At 34.1% G+C, this 16609-nt stretch overlaps 1 protein-coding gene across 5 annotated transcripts in view; it reads right to left on the reverse strand.

The window, feature by feature from the left end:
- DLG1 (discs large MAGUK scaffold protein 1) overlaps positions 1 to 16609 on the reverse strand; it is a 268658-nt gene that overhangs the window by 35972 nt on the left and 216077 nt on the right. For all 5 annotated transcript variants that reach the window (XM_068969482.1, XM_068969640.1, XM_068969650.1 and 2 more), the window contains 2 exons: positions 8029 to 8143; positions 3024 to 3200 (listed from right to left, as the gene is read on the reverse strand). In XM_068969482.1, the coding sequence (XP_068825583.1) occupies positions 3024 to 3200; positions 8029 to 8143 (292 nt within the window). The remainder of the gene's footprint in view (positions 1 to 3023; positions 3201 to 8028; positions 8144 to 16609) is intronic.

The following is a 16609-nucleotide window of genomic DNA, read 5'->3' on the forward strand; positions in this document are numbered from 1 at the left end:
CAGGTTTTCCATTTGTTCTGGTTTTTGAATATTTAGCTTATGGAACACATATGCTAAAAATTCAGTGTCAGAGCAAAAGCAAATGAAGTAAAGTGTTAACAACTGAGGAAAGTAGATGAAGGAAATGTGGGTATTTTATGTACTATTCTTGTATTTCTTTTGTACTTATATTTTCTGCAGCTCTGAAATTTTTAAAAATAAAAAGGAGGGAAACAAAAACATTTAAGCTTAATTCCAATGATATATTTCTGTAAATACATAAAATAACCATTTACAGTACACAAAATATAGTTTTAAAGTATCTTTGGAAGGATACAGAAGAAATGGTAACCTTAGTTAACTTCTCAGGGAAGAAGGTGAAATGGGTGGGTGGGGAGCAGCGTGCAGAGGGGGCCTGTACAGCTGTTAAAATCTTTTGAATTTTAAACCTTGTTGAAAGTGTTACTTTTGAAACAAGCAAGCAACATACTACAACGTATATAGCGTACAATCTACAGCCATGTATGAATATTGCAACCAGTATGAATCTTGAAAAATTTCATACAAATTAAGCTTTATAAATCCTTGATTTCAGCATAGCAATTATATTAGTATATAGCAGAGAAACCTACCAAAAAGCCTATGAATAAAAGCATATCTTTTTTTTTTTTATCATCTAACTATAAAGTTTTACCATGGGTACAGAATAACCCTAGCAGTCACAGATTTAAAATTTTTGTTTTTACTATCCCAGAGCAACCTTGAGGGTCCATAATAGGAATAATTAATTTATAATTTTGCCAAGGCACTTATTCAGGGCACTGAAAAACTAACATTTAGTGAATGAACATTTACAACTCAAATGGCTTTGTTTTCTAATCATTATTTTGCTTACTAAATAGTTGAGTGACTTCAACTGTGTTTGTCAATACTGTTCCTGAAAGAAAGTTAAGAACTGTAGGAACTCCAAGTCCTTGTGCTATTATTAAAGATGATAGCATTCTATGTAAAAAAATACAAGTTTAGAATACACTGAAGGATGAAATGGCATAATTGGTTATGATTTCATACTGTAATTTATGGCAGGAAAATTATATTTTATATTATTATTCACAAATTTGGGAATTTGTAGAGGTGTCAAGGTGTATCTCTTTTATCACTTTTGGCTTCAAAATCCAACCTTACAGAATTTTTATACAAAATGAAAAATATCTCTTTCCACCAAAGTCAGCTGTATTTCTCATTTGTTGCAGACACATGTAAAGCCTTTGCAAGATAAAAGATTTCCAGAGATCAAGGCAATTTTTAGGAACTCTGACCTTGATATTTAAGATGTGAGGTTTCTATTGACTCAACAAGGCAAAGAGGAAGCATTTCTGTGTTTAAAGAATACTATATTCTATTCTAGGGAAGAAGTTATACTGAGGGTTGCATTGCTAAAAGAGGAGTTGTCACCAAATAGTTGGATCTTGCTAAAAATATGGATCTAGGCAACAACAGTCATAAATTCCAAAACCACAATTACAGAGATCTTCACAATATTTCAACATTCTTCAAAGCCTATCAACAGACGTACAAATATATATATGGTAGAGAGGTTTATAAACAGGCATATGATTTGGCATAAGTATCAATTTAGAGTCTCAACAAAATAAGTATATGTCCAATTTATTAACAAGCAAAGAACAAGTTTATTATATCATAAGCTTGACTTAAGTGAATTAACTAGCTAAAATAAACATTAATGACTCTGACAATTTTCACTGGCTATCTTAAAACTTAAGTTTTAGGCAGTGATTTAGCTGAATCAGATCTCATATATAAGTTCTTTTGGGGAAATTATGAACTGATGTTTTAACACCTTTCCCGTAGAAGTAGAGACATTCAATAACATTTCACTGACCTCAGAGAGACTTGTTGGGATCACCTTTTTCAAAGAAACTCTGTACTTAACCACTTATGCCACTAGATGGTAAGTATGCACCAGTGAGTGAATCACTACAATAACCAGTTAAAACAAAGAGGAAAGACTACTGAATGCACAGATGATTCTAAATTAAACAAGAGAGATGATATCTAAAAGAAATGGATAAACATTTCTAAAAATCTAAAATATCTAAAAGAAAATTTTAGATATTTCTAAAAATTTTGCATTTAAAATGCTTTATCTTTTTTATCTAGAAGAGGCAATTCACACAATCAAAACCCCTGAAAATTTGAGTTTTAACACCACCTAGATGGGAAAACTCATAGCTCAGTCAGTAAAGAATCTGCCTGCAAAGCAGGAGACCTGGGTTTGATTCCTGGGTCAGGAAAATCCCCTGGACAGAGGAGCCTGGCAGGCTATAGTCCATGGGGCTGCAAGAGTTGGAATGACTTAGCAACTGAAATCAAACCACCACATGGGAAAATTATAGAGGTTTTAAATTCTTTCTCTACTGGTATAGATCTGTGGCACAGGCACTTAAAATATACTTACTTTGTTTTTAACAACTAGTAGGAACTTTAGAGAAATTTCTATTTGGGGGCTTCATATTCTCTTACTATATCATTGGTTAAAATATAAAGTGAAAGGAAGTGAAAGTCACTTAGTTGTGTCTGACTCTTTGTGACCCCATGGACTCTACAGTCCATTGGATTCTCCAGGCCAGAATATTGGAATAGGTAGTCTTTCCCTTCTCCAGGGGATCTTCCCAACACAGGGATCAAACCCAGGTCTCCCACACTGCAGGTGCATTCTTTACCAGCTGAGCCACAAGGGAAGCCCCAAAATACTGGAGTGGGACGCCTATTTCTTCTCCAGCGGATCTTCCTGACACAGGAATCGAACCGGGGTCTCCTGCATTACTGGTGGATTATTTACCAAATATGCTATCAGGGAAGCCCAGTTACAATACAAGGTGAATAAAATTAAATGGCTGTGAAACACAATATAAAACACCAAGCATAAAATCATCACTTCAGTAAAAGAAATTTAAAAAAATCCCAGCAATTATTCACATTGCCCAATTTTCAAGTGGTAAGACTAACAGACTTATATTTACCTGCGTTTACTGGGAATCACCCCAACTTCATCACTTTCGCCATCTGGTGTAACCTGTCTGGCTTGCCACCATTCATCATCAGAAGCATTAATAACATGGAGGATATCTCCAAATTTGAAGTTCAATCCCTGACTAGGAAGGCCACTGTCTTTAGTCTTGTCATAATCAAAGAGGGCCCTAGATTAAGAAGAAAAAAGTCTGCATTTCTTATAATGGTATTATCAATATTAAATAAACAGATCCTAAAAGTATATATATAATTTAGGTAGATAACGAAACAATGTACCATGGTAGGCAAAATAATGCCAAGCTCAATTTTGTGTTATACACAAGAAGACAATGAGAGTAAAAAGAAATAGCAAAATTAACTTGTAATGGTAACAGACATACTATTCTCTCAATAGTGTATGAGAAATTTATATTGTATGAGAAAATAAAAAAACATACTTTTAGTACAATCCAATAGCAAACTATATTGAATTCTAAAATGAAGACAAATCTGGTGAGTTGCTCTAAATTAATAAAGTAAATATTAGAGACTCTCCTCTTTGACTAGACACACTTGGGAAAACAAATTTCCTGACTGATCTGATTCATCATTTGTGGACTTTAAGGCTAGAAGAACAGAGTGATTATTTTCCCAGGTAAGTATTTCTTTCATTTGTTCATAAAACCAGAAGTAATAGGGTTTTCAGAGTCAATAACAAATATGAAAACTAATTACACATGACTATATGATGACTTAACAATTGCCAACTGTTTTGGAAAAAATACTGTATTAATTTAACATAATAATTTCAAAATGTTAGGAATATTTTAAAATTTGATAACAAGAAAATAATGTCCTACTACTTAATTAGTGTACAATATTTAAAGAAATTACAATTCTTATATTCAAAAAACTTCTCTTAAGAGTAGAGGAAGGATCCCAGCAACTACATTTAAAATATAATTTATTGATTCTTTTGTTTTAATTTGGCAATGGGAAATTAGGATACAAATCATATTTCTTTTCATGCTACTCAACTTTTAAGAAGCTGTCTCTTGAAGTAAAACTGAAGAGGGGTGAAATTAATTGACAGCTAAATGAATGAACTAGTTAATGCTCTTCAAATGTGTTCTTTCAAGTCTTTTCAGTGGCTAACAGTGTAAAGGAAATAGATGAATCAAAAAGGGGAAGGTTTACTTAAACATATATTAAAACATATACAACGCACTGGATTTTATTTGAAGAAAGAATTCTAAAAGTATAGAATTCTACTGTAAAAATTAAGATTATAAATTATATAAATGCTAAAGTCATTACTTCAATAAATTCTGAATACTGAGGAAGCATCTTTCTACTGGCAAAATAGAGTTAACATCAAAAAACAAAGGCTTGATATAGTCAGGCATTAACTAAATATTTATTTAAAAAGGTAAATGACAAAGATGATGAAGATACAAATAGAATACAAGATAACAGAGTAGCTTAAGAGGTAGAACAAATGCCACAAGACATTCAGAAAAGGGAAAACTATACCTTAACATTTTTATTATCATAAATTAAACTTTTGAAGCAATACAACTATATTACTGATAAACAATGGAGAAACTCACAAGTTCTACTCCCTATGTTAAAATTTAAACTTTGCCTTTTCGTACTTTGATTCATATAAAAAGGGAAGTACTCATGGAATACTTATGTGGGTTATTAATCATAAGAATATAATGAACACTTGTTAATCTACTATCCAACCTAAAGGTTTCTACACAAAACTTTTATCAGTGATTCACATTCACCTATGTATTTTTCTCCTCGATCCTGCTTTCCTCAGATTGAGTTAAGTGCTAATTAGAGTACAGCCACTATTCTGAATACAGAGTTTATTATTTTCTTGCTCTTTACCCTTTTTTGCTGTTGGTTTGATTTTATCACACACATTTGGATGACTATGTATTTATATATGATTTTAACTTGTTTCAGATCTTTATAAAAAAGCACCATACTGTACATAGTCTATCGTAGCCTTAACTTCATTCTTACATTTGAAATTAAAAATATATTTACCAACAAGAACAGTAAGACTTCTGGTTAATTATGGCAGATTGGCTACATGTGTCTACAGGCATGCCTCATTTTATTGTATTTCACTTTATTTCACTTGGCAGATATTGTGTATGTTTTTTTTCCCCCACAAATGGAAGGCTCTCTGTTGGTTTGGCATGACTATTGGTGTCATTTTTCTGACATTTGCTCACTTTGTGTCTCTGTGTCACATTTTGGTAATTCTTACAGTACTTCAAACTTTTTCATTAATATATTTATTATGGTGATCAATGAGCCTTAATTTTACTATTGTAATCATTCTGGGGTATCACAAACCATGCTTTTATCAGATGGTAACTTGATAAATGTCTGTGTTCTGAATGATCCACCAATTGGCCCTTTTCCCCACCTCTCTCCCTTCTCCTTGGGCCTCCCTACTCCAAAACATGACAATATTGAAAATGGGCCACTGAATAGCCTGACAATGGCCTCTTAAGTTTTCATGTAAAAGGAAGAGTCACAGGTCTCTCACTTTAAATCAGAAAAAACAGTTATGCTTAGTGAAGAAGGGATGTTGAAAGCTAAGATAGGCCAAAAGCTAGGCTTCTTGCATTAGTAAGCCAAGCTGAAAAAAAAATGAAGGTTCTACTTGAGTACACACAAGAATAATAAGAAAGTGAAAAAGCCTTATTGCTGATACTGAGAAAATTTTAAAGGTCTAGACAGAAGATCAAATCAGTCATAACATTCCTTTAAGCCAAAATGTAACTCAGAGCAAGGCCCAAACTCTTCAATTTTGTGAAGGCTGAGGGAAATGTGCAAGCTGCAAAAGTTTGAAGTTTGGTTCCTAAGGTTTCATGAAAGAAACCATTCCTCTAACATAGAAGTGCAAGGTAAAGCAGCAGGTACTGATGTAAAAGTTGCAACAAATTATCCAGAAGATCTAGCTAGGATAAGTAATGAAGGTTGTTACACTAAACAACAGACTTTCAATGTGGACAAAATAGCCTTATATTGGAAGAAGATGCCATCGAAAACTTTCATAGCTACAGAGAAGTCAATGTCTGGGTTCAAAACTTCAAAAGGCAGGCCGACTCTCTTGTCAGGGCTTAATGCAGCTGTGAGTTTAAGTTAAACCAATGCTCATTTACCATTCTGAAAATCCATGGGTCTTTAAGAACTATGCTAAATCTACAGTGCCTTCTGCCTGTGCTCTAGAATTGAAATAACAAAGCCTCGACGACAGCACATTTGTTTACAACATGGTTTACTGAATATTTTAAGAATACTGTCAAGACCTACTGCTCAAAAAAGATTTCTTTCAAAATGTTACTACTAACTGACAATGTACTTGGTCACCCAAGAGTTTTGATGGAGATGTACAATGAAATGAATGTTATGCTGAGACAACTTCCATTCTGTAGCCCATGGATAAAGGAGTAATTTTGACTTTAGATGCCATTAAGAACACTGTTGATTCATGGGAAGAGGTCAAAATGTCAATATTAATAGGAGTTTGCAGGAAATTGATTCCAATCTTCATGGATGACTTTGAAGGGTTTAAGACTTCAGCAGAGGAAGTTAGAAACAGAAAGAGAACTAGAAAGAGACGTGGAGCCAGAAGATGTGACTGAACTGCTGCAATCCTATGATAAAACTTGGAAAGATGTTTAAACTCAAAAGATGAGGATGCTTGTGGATGAGCAAAGAAAGTGGTTCCTTGAGGTAGAATCCACTCCTGGTGAAGATGCAGTGAAGCTTACTGAAATGACAACAAGGTATGGAAATAATGCATCAACTTACTTGATAAAGCAGCAGCAGAATTTGAGAGAATTGACTGCAATTTTGAAAAAAGTTGACTGTGGTTAAAATACTATCAAGCAACATTACATGCTCCAGAAAAACTGTTCATGAAAGGAAGAGTTGATCAATTTGGCAAATTCTACCACTGTCTTATTTTAAGAAATTGCCACGGCCACCTCAAACCTTTAGCAACCACCTCCCTGATCAGTCAAAAATCATCAACACAGAGGCAGGACCTTCCATCAGGAAAAAAAAAAAAAATTAAATTGCTCAAGGCTCACTGACAATTAGCATATTTTTTAAGCAATAAAATATTTTAAAATTGAGATTATATTTTTTAAGAGCCATAATGCTCTGGTACATTTATAGACTATTGAACAGTGTAAATATAAGTTTTATGTGCACTGGGGAACCAAAACATTCATGACTTCCTTTATTGTGATATTCACTGTATTGTGGTCTGCAACTGAACCTGGAAAATCTTTCAAGTAATGCTTGCATTTTTTTTCCATCCTAAAACTCACTAAAATGACAATAACAACAACAACAAAAGATAAATACAAAAGAGAGATGACAGCAGGAGAAGACACAGTTTAAAATGGTTTTGAATGATGGTAAATTTAGAGTAGAGGAAGCTCTAAATGGCGAATCTGAAGAGAGGGATTGAAATAAAATAACCGAAGGAGATTTACTCCACAAGACCTAGAAATGCTCACAAATTAGAGGTGCACACTACCCAGGTAGGCAGAGACAAATTACAGCAGTGAACACAGAAGGACTGGTAGAAATTACCAGAGTAACTAAATGTTACTCAAAGAAAGAATATTTTATTATAAAAAAGATACTGGAAAAGAAAACTATTGGGTGATATGTCATAACAACTTAAAAAATTTTCTAGTCCTTTTGTATTTTGTCTGTCTTTAGCATACTACTATTATTCAAGACGTTATATAACTTTCATTAATAAAATTATAATAATATCCCAAATACATACTATTCCTAAAAGACATACTGTCAGGAAATCAATCATAAAAAACATTTCCTTGGTTTTCAATACTGCATTTTCCTTGCAATATACTTTTCTATAGTGAAAACTAAGTCACAGTGAAAATCCTGAAAGAACTTGCATGCATAAATGAAGACTGCTATAACTAGAAATTAAAAAAAGTTTACCTGACATAGAGGGATCGCTTCTGGCTAGTTCGAAGAGAACCTGAACCTGAACTAATGCTACTATTCATCATCTGCTCCCGTAAGTCATGTATTTTGGCTTCAAAACGACTGTATTCTGATAGAAGAAAAAAGAAAAGTAAATTCATATTTTATATCCTAAAAAATTACTTAAAGATAAAGTATTAAATATGTAAGCTGTCTTATAATTGATTAAATGTGGTCAGACTCTTAACAGAGTAATCTATACAAGCTTTTGCCCAATATGTAAATTTTAAAACTTAACAATCTTCTAAATGTACCATAAATTAGAACTGGCTGATAACAGTATTTTCAGCACACTATTTTAGAGCTCATATCACATTTAATAAATTAAAAGACAATCTCCATGCATCAAATAGCAGTATTAATCTTAATTTACTGTTGAATTTAACTATAAATTTTAAAAAGTAGGATTTATTTAATTTCTATACTAAAAAAAGAAGTCTAAAATAATTTACACTAGACACTCTGTTTACTGACTTTTTCCCTGTGAAGACATCAGCTAATTATATTTTCAAATTATACAATGTGGGCAGGGTCAGTAATATGGAGAAAATATGCCTTAGAAGCTAATGAAATTAACTTTACTTCAACTCATTTTGTAATTTATAAATTTTCAGAACAGCAAAATAAGACACAAAAAGCAATCTGAAGGAATAAATATATTATTTAAGATATTTTTATAAAAAAACAAATATGATTTTGAAGATGGATGATTTTAAATTATTCCATACATTAAAAACTACCAAAACTATTAATAACAAGTTTATAATCACTTAAAAAATACTGCAATTACATCATTATACCCACTTATATCTTTTTCTCTATTTGTAATAACCAATTGTCTAACAGACAGGTCAGATACCATCAGATTTTCTTATAAAACCAGTCTCATAACAAAAGCAAGTTATGTGTCTGGGATGTGTGCAGTTTAAGATGACAAAAAGTAAACATGATTATTGCTGCGTTACTCTTCGTTTTACCACAGTCACCAAATTTATTTGCTGAATACCAAGACTAATTAATTGTAGCCTGTCAGGCTTGTCTGTCCATAGGATTTTTCAGGCATAAATACTGGAGTGGTTTGCCATCTCCTTCTCCAGGGGATCTCCCTGACCCAGAGATCAAACCTATGTCTCCTGCAGGTGGATTATTCCTTACCTGCTGAGTCACTGGGGAAGCCAACTGAGGCAGCAATTCATCAAAAACTCAAAAATATTTAAATGTTCACAATAATATATATTCTTTTATTGTTCTTTAAAACCATAATAGAAAATTTAAAGTATAAAAATTAGTAGACTGATTAATAATTATCAACTCATGGCAAATCTTTAGGCTGTGAAGACACAGCTAAGACACACATTGATGAATGAAGACATAGGTTAAAAATATGAAGTGAATCTAGAGTTTATACTGGCTCTTCTAATTAAAAATTAGTACCATTAGGTTTTTACTTAATCTCTTAATGCTTTCTTACATATGAAGAATCTTGGTTCTCAACACAATGGGGATAACAGAATTACAGTATTCCATCACAACTTACTTGTTTATAATACCAACCGTATGATCATTACATGATCACCAAAAATAGTTAACTATCTTCCCTAGCTCTTTTTATTTTGGAGTATGTTCTGTTAGAAATATACACTTGAGCACCATTTTAAAATCACTTGGAATATTCCTTCCTAGGTGTGAATGCTGCCAGATTGATATACATCAAGGTTCACTTACTCATTTTTATTTTCAACTTCACTTTTTAGGGTTACTTTGCAAACTTTTCTTTTCTTTTTTTATAGATAGGTAAAATAGTTCCAAAGTCAAATCTATAAAACAAGAATATTAAGCAAGGATATCCCTTTCTCCCTACCCTATTCTGTTCTGGTCATTATAAACATTTAAAGAAAGGTTTATCCTTCCATTTAAAATAATATAAGTAAAACTATATGTTCACACAAATATGTTTATACTTATTCTATATTATTTTAGTAAATGTATATTTTATTTATACATATTTTGTAATTATGTATATATGTACACACACATATGTACACACACACTACTCCTCCTTCTTTAATATAACATACACATTTCTCCACCTTGCTTATTTTATTCAGTAATAAGTATAGCAGTGGTCTTACTGCAATAATAGTAAGAATGCTCCACACCATATACAGATGTCCCTCCTTTTTTTTAATAGCTACATGGTTCTTTTATTTCTAACCTCTGTCTCTGTTACAAGATACTGTATAGGATTAGATTTTGCTTTACTATCAAATCTGAAAATTGTTTTCTTTAAACAATTAAGGTGAATTAACTTTTGATATGACTGAAGTTGTGTGTGTGAACTCCAGTTCTATTCATACTATTCTATGTTTATATATTGAATATCTATGAACATATTTATAAATATGCCTTTTATATAAATAGCCTGAAGCAGATTATATATTCCAAGGATGACTCACATTCCATATGGTCTTGTACTATGTGACCTTGCCATTTCCCCATCAAGAGGTGAAGTCTAATCCCCTTCTTCAATTTGGGCTGGTCTTATGACTCAACTGTAAGCAAGTGAATATGGTAGAAATGATCATATGTGACTTTCCAGGTTAGATCGGAAGAGTCCGTGGAACTTTTTCCTGGTTCTCATGGGGTGCTTGATCTGGAGGAAGCCAGGGATCATGTAGGAAGTCCAAGCACCACTCTGTAGAGGTCATGCAATTAGTGCTCTGAGCCTAAACCTTTAGCTGGTACCAAAAGTCACAAGAAAACGGGAGTGAAACCATATTGGAGCTTCCGAAGTAGCTTATCCATCTGCTGACTCCCATTAAGTGACTTCAGTCTATGCTACAAGGACCATCCAAGCCAAACTTCTGGCTGAATTCCTCATCTACTGAATCCATAAAATGATTGCTATCTTAATCCACTGAGCTTTAGGGGTAGTTATGAAGTAACAGTAACTGGAACACAGTCTCACTGTGCAGTCTATTTTATTTGTTCATGAATATATACACACACACATGGACAAGCCTTTCTATGTTTATGTATATATACATACACACACACTAGATTCCTAAACAAGGGATCATATATATTATTTAAATATAATATATAAAGTATTTATATAAAATTTGTATTTTACTAAACATGTTTATAAAACATTTATATACATGTAATAAAATATATCTACATAAAATTTATATGCTTATAAAAGTAAATATATAAACATAAAATTAGGAATCTTTATTCTGTTGTTCTAACAATAAGCCTTTGTTTGGATTTTGGCCCCTACTATGAGAAATCTCCCCAAATCTGATTTGAAACATTATCTGTTTATGTTAATAACTTCAAAGCAATCAGAAAGTTTATTCTATGTTATTATTATCAATATTAACAATTCTACCCCCACTTTCTGATAACTGCATTTTCTCCAAATTGTCACAGCATACAGTTTTTTTGTATTATACATTCTTTTCCTTATTAACTATCTTAATTACTAATACCAGTCTTTATATCAGTATCTCTTCCATCATTTTGGGTGTTTGAACTTTGTTCTTTCTTCTCAGGAAGGGTTATGTGAACCCTAATTCTTCACTAATATATTTGATTGCAGCCTTTATATTTCAAGCCCATTTGTTTCAGTTTCTTTCTCTGATTCTTAAGTATATTGACTGCAATGTCTCCTATAAACCACTGCTGATGAAGTTCTGATGACATTTTCTTTTTTTTTAAAACATGTTTTGAGGGCCTGCAATTTCACCAAAATATTTTTCTTTTAATTTCAATAATTTTATTAGAATATTTCTCGGTGGTTATCACCTTGAAAGTAGAGAGTGAAAAAGTTGGCTTAAGGCTCAACATTCAGAAAACAAAGATCATGGCATCTGGTCCCATCACTTCATGGGAAATAGATGGGAAACAAACAGTGGAAACAGTGTCAGACTTCATTTTTGGGGGCTCCAAAATCACTGCAGATGGTGATTGCAGCCATGAAATTAAAAGAAGCTTATTCCTTGGAAGAAAAGTTATGACCAACCTAGATAGCATATTCAAAAGCAGAGACATTACTTTGCCGACTAAGGTCTGTCTAGTCAAGGCTATGGTTTTTTCAGTGGTCATGTATGGATGTGAGAGTTGGACTGTGAAGAAGGCTGAGCACTGAAGAATTGATGCTTTTGAACTGTGGTGTTGGAGAAGACTCTTGACAGTCCCTTGGACTGCAAGGAGATCCAACCAGTCCGTTCTGAAGGAGATCAGCCCTGGGATTTCTTTGGAAGGAATGATGCTGAAGCTGAAACTCCAGTACTTTGGCCACCTCATGCAAAGAGTTGACTCGCTGGAAAAGACTCTGATGCTGGGCAGGAGAAGAAGGGGACGACCCAGGATGAGATGGCTGGATGGCATCATGGACTCGATGGACGTGAGTCTGAGTGAACTCCGGGAGTTGGTGATGGACAGGGAGGCCTGGCGTGCTGCGATTCATGGGGTCGCAAAGAGTCAAACACGACTGAGCAACTGAACTGAACTGAACTAGGTACCTGGACAAACCTTTTGATACAGAGTTTTAATTTTTTTTTTTTTAATTTTAGAAGAGTTTTCTTGTTTATACATTTTTATTATTTGTTTAGTTGTACTGTTTTTTTCCTATGAGATTCCTACTATATGTATGTTGACTATCCTTTGCCAACTTTCTGTATCTGTCACTCTCAAATCCATTTTTATTGTTTTTTAAAAGATTAATATATTTTTCAAGATTGAAGTAATCACAAACTGTTTTTCCTGAACCATTTGAGAGTAACTTGCTACCGTGATGTCACATCACTCTTGAATTTTCAGTGTGTATTTCCTATAAATAAAGATGTTTTTTAATACAATCACAAAACCATCAAAATTAAGAAAGCAACATTAATACATTACTACATCATGCTCACATTCCATTTAAGTTTCCTCAATAATATCATTAAGAGCAAATTGATCAAGTTTGAAACCATGAGTTGTCTTATGAGAGTATATAGGCATTTAAACTTGTATTTTAAAACATCCCCTCGAGAGAGAGCAGTTCCTCAAATCTCCTTGACTTTGCAATCTTACTACTGCTGAAAACTACAGGTCAATTGTTTTGTAGAACTTCTCTTTAGATTTGTTGATGTTCTCACATGATGAGTCCTGCAACTTTGGCAAGAATGTTATAGAAGAGATGTATGTTTCTTCCAATGCACCCTACCAGGTGGTATACATTTTTGATTTGTCCTATTACTGATGCTATTAACTTTCAGCACTTCATGAAGCTTGTGTCTGCCAGGTTTCTTTACTGCAAAATTATTATTTTTTCAGTTGCAAATAATAAGTTATTGAAACTATGCACACTTCTCCATTCTCATCACACTTTCAATTAACTTATTTATTTCTATTAGTAAAGACTCATTATTTCCTAGTTCATTCAGTGGATTACTATCAGGTATTATTATCATCAACTTGATGCTCCAATTGTTCCCTACTTTGCTGACTAAGGTCCGTCTAGTCAAGGCTATGGTTTTTCCTGTGGTCATTTATCGATGTGAGAGTTGGACTGTGAAGAAGGCTGAGAGCCAAAGAATTGATGCTTTTGAACTGTGGTGTTGGAGAAGACTCTTGAGAGTCCCTTGGACTGCAAGGAGATCCAACCAGTCCATTCTGAAGGAGATCAACCCTGGGATTTCTTTGGAAGGAATGATGCTAAAGCTGAAACTCCAGTACTTTGGCCACCTCATGCAAAGAGTTGACTCGTTGGAAAAGACTCTGTTGCTGGGAGGGATTGGGAGCAGGAGGAGAAGGGGACGACCCAGGATGAGATGGCTGGATGGCATCACTGACTCGATGGACGTGAGTCTGAGTGAACTCTGGGAGATGGGATGGACAGGGAGGCCTGGAGTGCTGCAATTCATGGGGTCGCAAAGAGTCGGATACGACTGAGCGACTGAACTGAACTGAACTGGCCTTTTGAACTGGATTATGTACCCTTTTGACATGCCTCCCATCATTCCTGGAGCACCATGCTTTCTGGCATAAAATACTACAGGATAATCTAATACTTTCCCTGCCCAACTCTTGAAACAAGGTATTTATCCAAACAGCCTTGGCACTTTAGATGGGAATGGCAAATAGATGGGGAAACAGTGGAAATATGGCTAACTTTATTTTTTGAGGCTCCAAAATCACTGCAGATGGTGACTGCAGCCATGAAATTAAAAGACGCTTACTCCTTGGAAGGAAAGTTATGACCAACCTAGACAGCGTATTAAAAAGCAGAGATATTGCTTTGTCAACAAAGGTCCGTCTAGTCAAGGCTATGGTTTTTCGAGTAGTCATGTATGGATGTGATAGTTGGACTATAAAGAAAGCTGAGTGCTGAAGAATTGATGCTTTTGAACTGTGGTTTTGGAGAAGACTCTTGAGAGTCCCTTAGACTGCAAGGAGATCCAACAAGTCCATCCTAAAGGAGATCAGTCCTGGGTGTTCAGTGGAAGGACTGATGTTTAAGCGGAAACTCCAATATTTTGGCCACCTGATGCGAAGAGCTGACTCATTTAAAAGACCCTGATGCTGGGAAAGATTGAGGGCAGGAGAAGGGGACAACAGAGGATGAGATGGTTGGATGGCATCACTGACTCAATGGACATGGGTTTGGGCAGACTCTGGCAGTTGGTGACGGATAGGGAGGCCTGGCGTGCTGTGATTCATTGGGTCACAAAGAGTTGAATATGACTGAGTGACTCAACTGAACTGAACTGAGTATTTAGAAACCAAGATCTGAGTCTTAGGTGTACTGACTGCTATTGGGGTGGCACTGAGCCCAGACCTTTTCAGTGGACTGAGCTAGAGAATTACAATATATGTATGTAAAATAGATATACATTTATAATGTTTATATTTGTATAAATGGAAAACAATATGTTCATACTAATTTTTCAAATTTTAGTATTATATGGTATATATTTTTCCCCTTTTCTGTAACTCTCTTCTCAAACAGTGAAAGTTACAGATAACAATACCCTTAAAATAAATATTCATTTGATCAATATCTTTATGTAACTAGTCTTCTGTCTCTAGTACCATCTACTTTCCAGACTGGATTCAGACCAGTCCAATGTGTAACCATCTCATTTTGCTCAGGCAGGCTCCCACTTCTTACACCAGGACAGCTTCTGCGCTCATCAGGGGTCAGTCCTATTGGGTTACCATAGCTGTCCCCTACCTTCCTGGTCTTGCACCTAACTACCTTGCTATACTTCACATACAATGGTTTTAATACAAAATTGATCAGGATGTGGAAAGGAAAGAATTCTTTAATTTTTATTTTTAAAAATTTCCTGTTTTTTACCTACTTGCTTTAAATAACTATTACACTCCTTCTAAAATTAATTTTTGAAATAAAATGCTTCTTTATTTCCAATAATTTGAATTCTATTAACTCATTTACATTTTTCTTCCACATCATCATCAATTTTCTTTAACTTGTTTTGCAATATTAGGTTATACCTTTCATTTGTTTTCTGGGCATGTCTTTCTGGCATACTTTCACTGTAGAGACATTATTCTGATTCTTATATTCATTTTTCAAATAGGTTTCCATTGGATTCAATCTTGATCCTTTTCTGTTGTTCATTTTTATGTAAATTAGTTTTCTTGAACTTTCAATTAAAGATAAACAGTATTGGGTCAGGATTTTTCAAGTTTTCTATCTTCACAGCTCTAGAACTCCTTTTTGCTGTTTCTGTCAAGTGTTCAAAGATATATCTCATACACTGTGAGATTTCTGGGTACTGTTCTTTCCTCCCATTCATCTGGACCTTCCAGAAGTTCTCCCTTAGTGAGGGGCATTTAACTAAAATGGAGCTATAGCTGTTAACTGTACCAAGGGGCTCAGACAGATCCAGCTCCTTCACACCTTACTGAGATATCTTGCACTCACATACAGACTGTGCAAAAACCCTTATAGCTTCAGATGCTGTTCTCAAATTGATCAACTGCATTTTTTAATAAGTACAGACTGACTCTCAGGGTTCTATCACTTCTCCTTGTACAGATGCTGATATCACTATCACAGGGTCTTACAGCTGTTGACAGCTTGTTTATTCTTGTGTGTAGTTTGGGGCACATAGGGATATCTTTTCATCTGATTTTGCCATTCTAATATTTTTCTGGGAGTGAGGAGGAGGAAGTTCTGGGTGATTCAGTTATAAATCTACTATCTTATTTTGTATGTTCTCTTTATCCCCATAGGATCATATTAGTGGCTATCCTAGAAAACTATTAGGAAATGATGAGTTTTATCACTTATTTTTAAAGTTTTGTAACCTTTAACTTTTTAATCTTTTAAATATAATTTATTTGTACACTTGTTTAATTTTATTTTTAATAATCACTGTTTAACAACTAGTTTGCAAAATTTCTGAAGGTTTAACAACCGACTCTTGTAAGATAGTACCTCACTGAACTTTTTCAAAAGTGACTTCTGTGATTCTTTAGCCTCTGAGTTCCCAGTTTCCCTTTACTTTTTGTTTGA

Source organism: Capricornis sumatraensis, chromosome 1 (genome assembly GCF_032405125.1).
Source record: "Capricornis sumatraensis isolate serow.1 chromosome 1, serow.2, whole genome shotgun sequence".
NCBI lineage: Eukaryota > Metazoa > Chordata > Mammalia > Artiodactyla > Bovidae > Capricornis > Capricornis sumatraensis.